General features: G+C 42.2%; 1 protein-coding gene across 1 annotated transcript in view; it reads left to right on the top strand.

Moving 5' to 3' along the window:
• XDH (xanthine dehydrogenase) overlaps window positions 1–13,578 on the top strand; it is a 49,315-nt gene that overhangs the window by 22,948 nt on the left and 12,789 nt on the right. Inside the window, exons 15-24 of the mRNA XM_038132520.1 lie at window positions 2,377–2,561; window positions 3,321–3,489; window positions 3,943–4,032; window positions 4,724–4,893; window positions 7,319–7,442; window positions 7,841–7,960; window positions 9,566–9,662; window positions 10,681–10,805; window positions 11,484–11,617; window positions 13,047–13,134. Coding sequence (XP_037988448.1) covers window positions 2,377–2,561; window positions 3,321–3,489; window positions 3,943–4,032; window positions 4,724–4,893; window positions 7,319–7,442; window positions 7,841–7,960; window positions 9,566–9,662; window positions 10,681–10,805; window positions 11,484–11,617; window positions 13,047–13,134 — 1,302 coding nt within the window. The remainder of the gene's footprint in view (window positions 1–2,376; window positions 2,562–3,320; window positions 3,490–3,942; window positions 4,033–4,723; window positions 4,894–7,318; window positions 7,443–7,840; window positions 7,961–9,565; window positions 9,663–10,680; window positions 10,806–11,483; window positions 11,618–13,046; window positions 13,135–13,578) is intronic.

Here is a 13,578-nt window from a genome sequence, read left to right as displayed (position 1 = left end):
TTTCTGTGAGCTGATACAGGAAATGAAATGGGGAAGAGTCCGTATGGATAAAAGGGAAGTTCAGTTTCTGCATTCTTGTCTTGCAAGATTTAAACCACAAGGACTGACTATTAGGGCATTTTGGCTATGTGGACTTCCAATGAGGCTGCACAACTTGCTTTGAACACAGCAATGAGCGCCTCTCGGCTGTAGCAGCATAAACCATGACTGATTCAGTGTCTAAGAAGAAAACTCTGCTTTTTCCTTTAGGGCTGAGAACATCAGACTGTAATTTTATGCTTGTGAAGGTGTTTATCTTCTTAGGCCTTGTGGCTCCTAGTCGTAAGATGCAAGGATTTGCAGTATGGTGATGCATTTTCTTTATAAATGGAAAAAACTGATTTATTTGAAGCGCCGTTGTATTATGGGAAAGAACTAATAAATCCGTTGTCTATCCTCTCAATTTTTTTTTATTTAACTACCAAAGGAACAAAATTATTTTATTTGTGGTGGTTTTTCCATCTATTTCTGGACAATCCTTCTTTGGTATTGTGACAAGAGCATCGCTTTTTGCCAAAATAAGAAACACGGTTGAGGTTGCCAATGGAAGACACTGTATTCCTCCATCCATATGGCATTCTCATGGCAATTTCACAAAACAAACAAATGTTTACCAGCAGGGGCAGTGGCTTCAGCCTGTGCAGTCTGAAAAACTAAAACAGCTTTAGAACTCTCAACTTCATGGTTTCTTGGCTGATCTTTGCTCACAAAGAAGGAGGCTGAAGTTCTTCAGGGCATGTCTGAAGGTGCTGGCATGTAGCAGGCACAGTTTTCTGCAACTGTGATTTCCTCATGAATGAAAGCAGGGCTGTTTCAGCACACAGCTAGATAGAAATTTTTTGGTTTATTTTTGTTTGAAATGGATGTTATGCCTTGCATTCATGTAACTTGTCACACCAAGGGTAAGACTGGCCGAACAACAGAAAGATTTAACACGCTCTGTCTTTTGCCAAGAGACCCAGGCAGACCTGTGATGTGATGGTTCACTTAGCTACACTCCAAGTGATGAAAGGTCATGAGTGCCTTTCCTCCCACAGGACTCTGAATGAAGAAAATGAAGGTGTCCTGTGAGCAGTGAAGGCAATATTGCCCTCTTGTTGCAATCATGCTATTGGAAATCTCTTGATTGCGCAGTAAGAGAGGAGGCTGCTTTTTCTCCTCTTTGAAAGCTAATTGTTTTAACAAGCAGAGTGGCAGAATGTCCTCACTGGAAGGATGCTATTGATGCTCCTCTGCTATTATCTGCTGGCTGCTGAGTAATTATTTGAATTCAGGAAATGAAGCACACCCTTCAGTTATATCTCCAGTAACAAGTCCTTGATTCACAAAAGGAGCCTCTTGTGAAACTGTTGTCATTGTCAAGAGAAGAGAAATTGTTCTATCCGATAATGAAAGAATTGCTGTCCCCTTCAGATTAGAGGTAATTAATAAAGCAGACTGCTGTGCTGTATGGAGTCACTTGGAGAGAAGAAACTTGTCAGAAAACTCTCCAGAAGGGCAGTGCAAAGATATCAGATCTGATTCCTCTCTTAGTCTGCAGGGTGCCTAAACAGCAATTTGTCCTCAGCTGCAGCTCAGGCAGGTACTGAGAGGCTGACCAGGCTGTGGCTCCAGGGTGTCACCATTGCATGGTAAATGAGTGTTAATCTCATATTTACAGCCACTCTTTATGAGGGAGCTGCTGAGTTTTGTGCACTGCAGTTGCTGGTGCATTTACAAGAATTTCCTTGCTCTGTGGAGACCAGGATAATAACTGAGAATTCTATTTCCTGTAACAGATTAAATTTTCTTTTATTAATTATTCTGGTCTAATGAACAGAGTGAATTATTAGTACTGAATCGTTCTGGTCTGCTCTAGAACTGAGAGACATTGTGATTACTGATTTCAGCTCTTGCAGATTTCAAAGACTTCTGAAGGGAAGGGGTTTAGGATATGGGTTTTACTGATTAGACTTCCAGCTTAGCAGCCTGGGAAGAAGAAAAACTTGTTGACAAACTGTTATTTTGTTTATGCACAAACAATCTGTCTTGGTTCTTCCCCTTGAAATATGGAAAAATGTGACAGGCACGAGCAGATCTCTGTCAAAGCTTGTTTCCCCCACAGTCCTAGGCTTGGTACCAACCACTGAACTGATACATTAGAATTAATCACTGAATTATGTGAAAATAAACAGTGCTGCCTGAACAAACATGTCCTGCTTGGCCCTGCACAATGAATCAACCAGTTACTGTTCCCTGGAATAGCTCATGCACATAGAGATAGGTAAACAGCTTGTCCACATTTACACCCCAAAGCATGCCAAGGTAGAGGATAAAGAAATATTTTCCTGTTTTCAGGGTGAATACTTCTCAGCTTTCAAGCAGGCTTCCCGTCGTGAGGATGACATTGCTATTGTGACCTGTGGGTTGAGAGTCCTCTTCCAAGATGGCACAAGCCGAGTGGAGGAGATAAAACTAAGCTATGGAGGAATGGCTCCTACCACTGTCCTGGCACTAAAAACTTGCAAGGAACTCATTGGCAGGTAGGAATTTTTCTGTGATAAAGATTGTCTAATGGAACAGTGCAGATTTTTACAGGAGCAGTTTAAATATCTAAGATATCCTAAATGCTCTCTAAAAGTACGTCAAAAGAGAAAGGGGAAGAAGTACAGTTATGCTTCTGCAGCAGTGTGTTTTGTGTAATGCCTTGCTTCCTCCAGTATGCCTTACTCCATGCTATTCTCTCATTCAGAGAGACATTTTCTTTCCAAATTCACTCATCAGTTGAAGTGGACAGCAGCTGGATGTGTTCATGACCTACAAAACTGGGTTCATTTCAAATTGGACGGAAAAATCAGGGTTTTTGTTGTGCAATAGCTTTGCCATATCTTTAGGGGAGGTAACATGAGCCCAAGATGACAGCAAAGCACACACATGAGCTATGAACAGATAGAACTGATGGCTGTTGCTTGACAGCTTGTGGGAACAGCATGAAGCTGTGTCAGGGCATGTTTATGTTGGATATCAGGGGAAAAGTTTCTTCACCCAGAGGGTGGTTGGGCACTAGAATAGGCTCCCCAGGGCAGTGGTCACAGCACCAAGCCTGACAGAGTTGAAGAAGCATTTGGACAATGCTCTCAGGCACACGGTGTGACCCTTGGGCTATTCTGTGCAAGGCCAGGAGCTGGACTCGATGGTCCTGATGGACCCCTTCCCGTTCAGCATATTCTGTCAGAAGAGTTAGTCTGCCCTGGTGAATTTAGGTCTGAACATGGTCTCTGTGTCACCTCTGTCCCTTGCAGAGACTGGAATGAGAAGCTGCTGCAGGATGCCTGCCGCTTACTGTCGAGTGAGATGGATCTGTCTCCTTCAGCTCCTGGCGGCATGGTGGATTTCCGACGCACGCTCACCCTCAGCTTCTTCTTCAAGTTCTACCTGACAGTCCTTCAGAAACTGAGCAAGAGTGGCACTGTGAGTGCTCCTTGGGAAGGCAGATTTGGGAAAGGGGAACCTCTTTGTACTGCCTTGGCAAAGGCACAGGGAGAAGACTCAGATTTGAGCAGAGTTCCACCTGATAACAAAATCCAGGCTGCAATAGCTGCCAGAGCTACTCTACTGCTTGCATAACAGTGACTTGTGCATCTTCCCACTTGCTTCCTCCTGGCACCCTCCCCTTGTGGTGGAAGGGTGTAGCTCTGTGGTTCACAGGATGATTCCTGGACTTCTCCCATTTGTTGCATTACAAGTGGTCTTGTGGTTCTGTGGTTGTTCTTGGCACAGAGCTTGAGCCTCGTTTGCCTGTAGCTCAGTAGATTATGGATTACCTTAAGTGGGAGATGGAGAATGGAAAATATCCTGAGCTACTAGGGAATGTGAGAAAGGAGTTGGAAGGGAAGGTGATTTTCTTTAATATGTCTTTGGCAGAAAACTATGTGTGAGCCTGTCCCTTCAAACTACATCAGTGCTACAGAGCTGTTTCACAAAGATCCCATTGCAAATGCCCAGCTCTTCCAAGTAAGTAGCAGCTTTCCCAAGTAAGTAGCAGTGTCAGCATAACATAAGTGCAGGCTTTTCTGTAGCTCAAACTGTGCTTCTTGTCTTCTTGCCTCCCTAAGTATGATCATCACATAAACTTTGATAATGCCATGCCAGAAGCTTATATTTGGGGTTCAATCCTTTCCTCACTTTAGGATACTGTTCTTTCCTATTATTGCCCAAGAGAGCCCAAGCTTTCTCTGTTGCTGAGGGCTTTGTAAAAATTGCTTTTTGTCCTGTATCCAGCTCTGTATCGAAACTGATATTCCCCTTCTGCTTTCCCTAGTTGTAGCTTGCCTTTCTTGGCATCTCTCAGGCTTCACACTCAGGATGTATCTTCTTTCTTATTTCTCTGTTAGTGACCCATTCTCTTCAGCTTTGGGAGTAGAATCCAGTTTCAGAACTTGAGCTTTCTTATGCAAGATGTGAAATCAAACCCATCCCTTCCACAGCAATTTCAAAACCCAAACTACTTTCACTTCATTCCCTACAGCTCCCCTCCATGTAGCCCCATCTTGTGGCACCTTGTTTGCCTTCCTTTCACACAGGACTGAGCCCCCATCCCATTCCCCATCCACTAGAATGTCTCACAGTGCTCTTTGCTCTCCCATCAACGCTTCCATCCCCTTCCACCCAAGCCAGTAGTAGTTAGCCATGTGTTTTACTCTAGGAAGTGCCCAAGGGGCAGGCAGTGGAAGATATGGTGGGCAGGCCTCTGGTGCACGTTTCAGCAGCCAAACAAGCCAGTGGAGAAGCTGTGTACTGCGATGACATCCCTCACCACGAGAACGAGCTGTACCTGACGCTGGTCACCAGCACTAAGGCCCACGCTAAGATCCTGTAAGTGTTGCTTCTCCGTTCCAAACGTTGGAAGCATCCGGTGCCTGGTGGCTTGGAAAACATCAATCTGTCAGGGTGTGGGGGAGGGAAAGGTTTTGCTTAGGTGGGAACTCCAGCTCTTTGCACATTGTTACATGGAGGCGAGCTCTGCGTGTGTGTGACAGATGCCTTGCAAGTCGGCGTCAGTGGGAATGGGAGGGAACCAACACCAAACTTTGGGCTTTGCTGAAGCACAAAAGCCCTCAGCCTAGGCCAAATTTTTTGCATTTCCCATCTCTTCTACTCAGACATGCAGGATTAAAAAGGAGCAGGTTAGGAGAGCACCATAGAGTTTGGGATGTCATTTTAATAACTAACTGGAGCATGCTGCTTGAAGATTCTCCTTCTATCTGCCTGAAAAATTAGGTTGTAAGATGCAATTCTACCAGCGGTCCTGCTGGTGAGTCAGCTGTGGGCACTGGCTTGTGCCTTGCACAGTGCTTGTCTGCCCTGGCTCTAATCAAGCCCTCTGCACAAGCCATTTGTGAATTGGCCTCAGCTGTGAGGTATAGCCCAGTTTGTGCTTGGCCACAGCAAGGTGGACAGGTCAGTATTTGGAAGTGCAGCTGTCTCAGAAAACATCTTGTCCTTCCAAGGCATGACTGGTACCTAATTTATAACAACAGTGAATAACCAACTCCTAAAGGCCAATCCTGGCAGGTAATGCCTTCTACATTCTCATATGAATTTTAATGCTGTCATATTGCAGGACTGGCTGCCCCCACAAACCCTAATTTTGTTTATATGGTGGTGGTTCTGCAGGCTCCCATCTGCCCTCAGCTGCTTTGACGTGGGACACTCTGTGTTACACTGGCTCATGTCATCCTCAACAGCCTTGCAATGTGCTGTGCATTCCTTAGGCAATACTTCCTGCCTAGTTAGGCTTCCTGTGCAGAGTTTTCCCATTGTGGCATGGGCAGCATGGTGGTCAGGGATGCACAGATATAATAATTGACTCCCAGGTCATGAAAGAAACTGCTCTGTTCATCACAGTTAATTTTTAGGTGTTGCAATGTGCAATGCAGACACTTAAAGTGGTGTTACTACCACCAGGGCAGATGGGGAGATAGGGAAGGCATCCCATCCATGCTTGTGACCACAACATGCAGTGTTTTCTAGAAGTTGCTGTACACATTTTCTTGCATTTATGTTGTGTACCCATTTTTCAGGCTGGGAGCCTGTAACATTCTGTAGAGGAAGTAGCAGAATATTTAATCAGGGGACAAAAGTATCAACCTATGATTTTGGCAGTCAAAATATTGACTCTGAAAACGTCCACTTCATCCTAGTCAGATTTTGAGCACCAAGTGTAAATCAGACACCAGCTGCCTCTGCATTTGTAACTAAGGGAGAGTGCTGGGGGTTGTTCCTGAGCTACTGATGCAGAAACACAGGAAAAAAAAACTTTCCAAAGAAAAATAGCATTTTGAGTTGCTGCTGTCTAGGGGTTCATGTGGGAAAGTTCATTCATACATTTAATGTCTTTTTTAAAAAGTCTGTGGCTCACTGGGATGTATTAACAGCTGCTTTCAGGCACAGTTTATATCAAAGTTTTAGGAATCTAAACAAGTTGCTGAAAAAATTGCAGCAATTTACAGAAGGCAATAAATCATTCAGTCAGCAAAATCAAAGCCACAGCACTTCTATTCACAACTGTTTCTCTGTAAAACCAATGTACAGAATATTGCAAAAGGATCCTGAAAGTCTTTTGTAATGTATTTTTACTAAGTTCTCCATAGAAAAATTAAATTATATTGCCTTTGTTTAGTTATTTTTTTCACTGAGTTTTAAATCTATATGTGATTGAAGCAGACAAGCATTTTGGCTAGATACTTCTTTTGCTGATTACCAAAGAAAGCCTTTTAATGAAGGTTTTTGTCTTTTTGAGCATCACTTCTTTTGCATCCTCTTAAAAACCCTGAAGCTTCCTTATGATTGATCCTCAACAATTTCTTCCTGACTCACCCATGGCAGATGATACATGTCTGCACTAAAATTTCATGTTTATCCATATTCTTGCCTTCATGGCAAGAATCATGGCAGCCGAGAAGGCAGTGGAGGCACAGCATCACTAACACCAACTTGTTACCAAAAGATCTTTAGTACCTGTGGCAACTGAATCAAGTTCAGATATGTCTTGGGGACAAGATGTATGACAGAGTCCAAAGAAGCAGGGTGCTGATCAGTCTCACAGTCAGGATTACCATTTTCATATAGATCCCAAATTATTTTAGTCTCTTATGTTATGCTGTCACAATCTCCCATGATATTCACGTGGCATAGCCAAACTCGAGGAAATCAGGCCTGAATTTGTATTGGAATCTCATCATTGCTCACACAAAGAAAAAAAAAAGAGAAATAACACTATCTTTCCTTCTTTCCTTAGTTCTGTGGATGCATCTGAAGCTCAGAGTGTTCCTGGGTTTGTGTGTTTTGTCTCTGCCAAGGATGTTCCTGGCAGTAATGTCACTGGCATCGCTAATGATGAGACTGTCTTTGCTAAGGATGTGGTATGTAGCTAAAAAATAGCCTTTCTCAATCATGCTGCTCAGGATATAACATTTCTCATACTGCCCTGTCAAGTCCTCTACCTTATACAGAGACCATTCTAACTGCACTGGGGTCAGTAGAAATCTTACTGCCAAATTCAATAAGGCCCAAATCCCTTTGCCCTGTGCTCCTCTTCTCTGTTATCTCCACAATTCTTCCCTAAGCTACAGCCCCCTGGGACGGCTCACTCACTCAGTTGCTGTCCAAATTTCCTTGTGATTATTTTCCCTGGGCTGATTTTTAATAGCCTGGTCTGAACAAACTGCATAAAAGGAATAGATAAAGAGAATTATCATGAGTCTCTCATCACTGCAAACACACCCCCTTAAGTGATGGTGGGTCCCAATCTTGCCTGTAGGTCACCTGTGTGGGTCATATCATTGGCGCCGTCCTTGCAGACACACAGGAACATTCCAGGAGAGCAGCTAAAGCTGTGAAGATTAAGTATGAAGAACTTCCCCCTATTGTCACAATTCAGGTAAGATGGCTCAGTTCTGCATCTGCACTCAGCTTGGGATCCCCTGCTGTCTGGTCCTGTTCTCACACATGTGGTTACTTAACCCCACGTGTTGTTTGTGTTTGTGGGTGCAACAGGACACTGATAGAAGGAATAATTTGTGTATTTAAATACAAAGAAGGCACATCTTTGATGCCCTGCTGATTTAGAGTGCACTAACTTTTTCTGTGCTATTTAAAGCTGAAACAAGTAAATCAAGCTCAGGGAGATAATAATGTGCTCAACAGAAATTTGTTTAAATAAACAAGTTTACTGTGCATTACATTCTTACTGACATAAGCTTGCTTTTAATATTCTCTGGTCTGACCCTGCTGGCTTCATTGATACCCATTCCCTCTCCATTCTCTCATTTATAACAAGCAATAATAAGGTGTGAAAATGTCTTTTCTAGCTCAGTCACTGCACTGCTTTTCTGAGATTTCTGCAGACCACTTGTCTAGTTTCTAAGCTGATGAAATTAATTTTCAGGAGTTCACTCCCTGCTGTGAGCTGTGTGGCCACAGTCTTTAAGTGGCTTTTCTCAAAGCTGAAGAAATTAATATCAACAATGCATGATCATTTCATGCTTTTTTAGCTAGAAAATTTGTTGAGAAGATCTCCTTATGAGACAGTAAAGGCAAATGATAATATCTACACAGCATTCATTTCTAGAAATGAGAAAGAAAAATGTATGAAGCCATTTTTAGTGGAGAAATTAGAAACATAGGATTCTAATGAAATGTTTTTAATAAGTCAGTATTTCACACCATGTATTTTGTAATGAATTTTACATGAAATTGTATTCATGTAAATAGAAAGAGTCCGTGCACTGTCTCGTGCAGACATTGGTACTGTCATCTGAGGACAGAGATTTTGGGTTGTTTGGGTGATTTGTGGATTAACAAACAATGTGTGAGACCTTTGCCTTTTCTGAGGCTTCAAGTTGTTCATTCACCCAGGGAACATGAGAGTGGAGCCAAAAACGTGCTGGTGGTTTTTTTGTTTTTTGTTGCTTGATATGTGGTGGGGGTTGTTTTCATTATGGAAAGCTTCAGTTTTGGCAAAAGGAAAATGCCTTTGTTAAACTTCCCTTATATACTTCCCTGTATGTTAGCTCAGAAGTGAGCTACTTCTGCTCTTCTTATCTCAGAGGTTTCATTTTCTCTTTCTCTTTTTATTTTTCTCTTTTTATTTCTCTCTTTTTTTTTCCTTTTTTTTTCTTTTCTTTTTTTCTTTTTTTTTTTTCTTTTCTCCCACCCTATGGGCTACAGACAAGAGTTAATATAAGTTGTAAATTATTAAGTTGTAGCTCTAGTGGTTATAGACTTTGAGGTTCTGGGTCCACAATGTAAAACAAGTCACAAGGAGTACCTTAAGATTGTCCAATTATGGTGGTGTTTGTTGTGAAATTGCGTTGTTGCCAAAATTTATCTTCTATTGCTTTTAGTCAAGTCTCTTGGCTACTACCATAGGAAGTGTCTGATAAATTTTTGCGCTTTTTATCTTGGATATTTCTTCTTCAGTTAGAGGAAGGTTTGATTTCATTCCACTTAGACAAAAATGTCATTGTGTCTTTCTGTTTCCTAGGAAGCAATTGAGAAAAAATCTTTCTTTAAGGATATAAAGAGGATTAATAAGGGAGATGTGAAGAAAGGATTTGAAGAATCTGATCACATTTTGGAGGGTGAGAATAAGCATTAATAATTCTTTTAAAATAGTATAGTTTATGACAAAAAAGTCAAGCCCCGTCAGCTTCTATTATTTTCATATGATACGGAGAGTAAGGCTTGCAGGACTAAATTAATTTCATAAAAAGTTTCAGACTGATATATGAATTTTATTGTTTCAATCAGACCTGGATGCTGCCAGCTGTACCCCCAGAAAACACTCTGTTTTCAATGAAAGCACACATTTTTTCTCGAGCAAATATTCTACAAACTGGTTTTTTCCTTTTCTGAAATGTTTCCCTGTCCGAACATAGTCTGGTCTAAATCTTATAGGCAGCCAATTTCCTTTAATCTGGTGTCTGGCTGTATCTTAGGCAAATGGGCCACAATGAACAGATCAGGGCCATGACTGAGAAAGGAGGTTATTTCTGACATTTAATTGTGTGTAGCATGACTGGAAATTGTACCCTCAGCACTGCCAGGTAAGATGCTCTGGGAAAGAGCCACGTGCAGTGATAGAGAGTTAATTGCCAGTTAGATCATCTTGAGGCATTTTGGGTTTCTATTTTTGTTCCCCTGTTTCAAAGTCTGTAACCTTGTATTTTATCTACTCAGCTAGACTATATTTGATTTATTTCTCTTCTTATCTCAGTGGTGTTATTGAGGCAGTCTTGAAAGGCACCAAATACAGCATCTTCAGAGATGCTGGATCAATGGCATGGTGTGCAGACTTTTATTTTTGAAAAGCCAGCCACTTGTGGTTTATAATTAAGATTTGTAGAAAATGGAAAGGAAGCATGGTGTGGAATTTTTATTGTGTTTTGTTGTTTTGCTTTGAGTTTATTTTTTGTTGTTTTTTAAGTATTGAACCAGAAGTGTCAGTTTTAGAGCTAGTGATATCCAGTGCTGGGCAAAGCAAAGGGTTGTCACTTAACACATGTACAGGAGGCAGTAGATTGAAGACAACATGTGATGGGTGACATCTTATAACACCAGGGATGCCCCTTCTGTGGGGCATTTATTTCAATTTTCTAGGAGAGATGTACCTTGGTGGTCAGGAGCATTTCTACCTGGAAACTCACTGTACTTTGGCTGTGCCAAAGGGAGAAGATGGTGAGATGGAACTCTTTGTGTCAACCCAAAACCCAATGAAGTCACAGGTACTTCCCATTAACCTGGTGCCTAAAAGGCATTTGTTTCTCAGTTTCAGACTAGATGAATGGTTGTTTTACAATTGCTCTTACTTTATTCTTCAATTAAAAACCACATAGGCTTAGAGTTGGGTATGGGATCTAAAGCCCTTATCCATCCTGCTGCAGTCCTGAATCTCCTTCCAGGTGACAGAGATATTTCTGTTGGCAATGCATCTTTGTTAGGAGGGATTACATGCTTAGCACTTTCTGGGGAGGAACCCAGCTGCTCAGGAGACATGATGCTTGAATGACACATCAGAAAGAGAGGTGGTGAAACCACTGGCTGTGCACCAACTCTCCCATTCCATGAGATTGGCTGCTGGCACCTTGGGGTGTCCTCGGCCTGTTTACTGGCTCACCAAGAGTGTCCAAAGGTCTCTCAATGCATTGAGGGTGGTATGGATGTCAAAGCCTGTGCTAAATGACACCTGTGTCTGGGTTACCTCATCTTGTGTCAGTCTTTTCCTCAATCTGACCCTGTGTGCTGCAGCACTGTCCCTTTCCCCACAGAGATCAAATTGGCTCCAATTCCATCAAATCCAACATTTGGATTGTTGAAATGGTTTCAGGAAGGCAGCGTGTTGGCATTTAGTTCTTAACACCAGCTGAGCTCCCTACATGTCCTGCTGTTTTGTTTTTCTTTAGGAATTTGCTGCTAATGCACTGGGAGTGCCTTCCAATCGGATTGTGGTTCGAGTGAAAAGAATGGGAGGAGGATTTGGAGGAAAAGAGACTAGGAGTACTATTTTGACATCTGTCGTGGCTGTTGCAGCCTTCAAGTAAGTTTAGGTGTGGGGGAAGAGGGATTTTTTTCCTTCAGACTGTCCCAGGCTGCCTCTTTGTGGAGCACCATTTCTGCTGGAGCACTTTCAATACTCTGCATGTCTTCTTATTGTACCACTTATAGCAAACTTGGGGCTTCCCAAAGAAGGTGTCTGATGGGTTCCTAGCTGGTAGGAGGGATTGAACCTGCCCACAGGGGCTAAGTTTATGTAGGAATGGCAGCTTTTAATAGGAAAGGGGGAAAAAAACCTCCTTATTCTTTACTCCTTCGGTGCTCTCTAAAAACTCTTGGATCTCAAATTGTTTGCCTTTTCCCCTCACTTCACCCCAAACCATTTCAAAATCCAGCACCAGGCATTTTTTAGGTTGGTTTTTTTTTGTTTGTTTGTTTAATAGAGGTATGAGAATCTCTTCTTTGTTTAAAACTCTACTATACCAGTCTTGCATCATTATGTCTGCTCTTCTGCAAACTCCCTCTTGGGATTTTTCCCTTGGAATGGTGGCAAGCCTTGGAACTCACACTTTAAAACCTCACCTTAAAAGCTCAGGGAATTAACCTAGGTTGCAACCATTTTTAAAGAATAGATTGGAAATGTGCTCCTGGTTTCTGGAGTTTTGCTGTGGGCTCGTGTTTAACTGTGCAGGTTTTGGGTGGATGTGGCCTCTGAGGTGACATTTCTGCCCCGCCTGTACCCTGCCCTTGCTGGCAGAGCTGGAGAGGGATCTTGCAACACGACATCACCTTTGGATGAGGACAGGCAAAATGAAACTCTGATTTTAATTTTTTTTTTTTTCTGTTCTGAGCAAACAATCTGTTTTCTCTAATTAATCAGTAATACATTTGCATCCTTTTCTTCTCTTTATCTCTGCCAGCCAAACCACTGTTTGACATCCTGGAGGCTGCAAAACAACATATATGACATTTGCTAGATATTGGCACAACCTGAAGACAGCACTTGAAAGGCAGAATTGTTAGAAAATTAAGAACCACTCCTACTCTCCCCCTTGTTTTTCTCCTTGATAATAAATAAGCAAATAAAAAACAAGGTCAAATTGAAGGCTAGTTAGTACTTTGCATTATTATATAGTTCCTGTGGCATTGTCTTTTTCAAAGCCAAAAGAGTGCCTTGAGAAATAGTCTGGAAAACAGTGATTGCTCAGTTATTAGCATCTATCTCTAAAAGAAATTATTCTTCTTTTAATACAAGAGTCTTTGCAAGAGTTTTCACAAACAGGTCCCAGCTTTGGAGATGTTTATTTTTTTTTACTCAGTCTTGCCATATTCTTAAGAGTAAGATATATGAACCAAACAGTTAACCCTTAACTGTCCACTGCCACCCTGGAAAGACAAAGAGAAGAGCCTTGTTCTGCAGGAACTGCATTGTGCATTTCAGGCTTTGCCTAAAAACCTGTGTTCTTCCCCAGAACTGGCCATGCAGTGCGCTGCATGCTGGATCGAGATGAGGACATGCTGATAAGTGGTGGGAGACACCCCTTCCTGGGGAGGTACAAGGTATGCACGCGCATGAGGAGAGCCCATGTGGTCTCAGTGCTGTCCCCTGAGACATTAGAGAGCAGTGAGATATTGTGAAAAAATGCTGCTGTGGTCGTTTCACTGCTGCTGTGCCCTGCTGCAAATGGGCTGGGTCAGATAGGCTGTAGCATTTTTCTTGTTAAAGTGCTGCAGAAGTTATTTTGGCTTGGATGGTTCCCTTCTTGTGACCTCAGCATATATAATTCTGCCTTCCTTGCAACCAAGACTTTGACCCTGCTGACAATCACATTTCTTTTAGAGGTTTGCCCATTCCTGTAATGCATCCTTTACACAGCAGTTTGCTTGGTGAACTTCCTTTCTGTTTCAATCCCCCTCCAACTGCTGCTGCTTTTGGAAGCAAAAGCCTGTTGAGGAAATTGTGGCTGTGGTAAGCAGCCAGAACTTAATTTAGAAGAGTTCTCT

Source organism: Motacilla alba, chromosome 3 (assembly GCF_015832195.1).
Source record: "Motacilla alba alba isolate MOTALB_02 chromosome 3, Motacilla_alba_V1.0_pri, whole genome shotgun sequence".
NCBI lineage: Eukaryota > Metazoa > Chordata > Aves > Passeriformes > Motacillidae > Motacilla > Motacilla alba.
The sequence above is the reverse complement of the archived record's forward strand: the minus strand, read 5'-3'. Positions and strand labels throughout refer to the sequence as shown.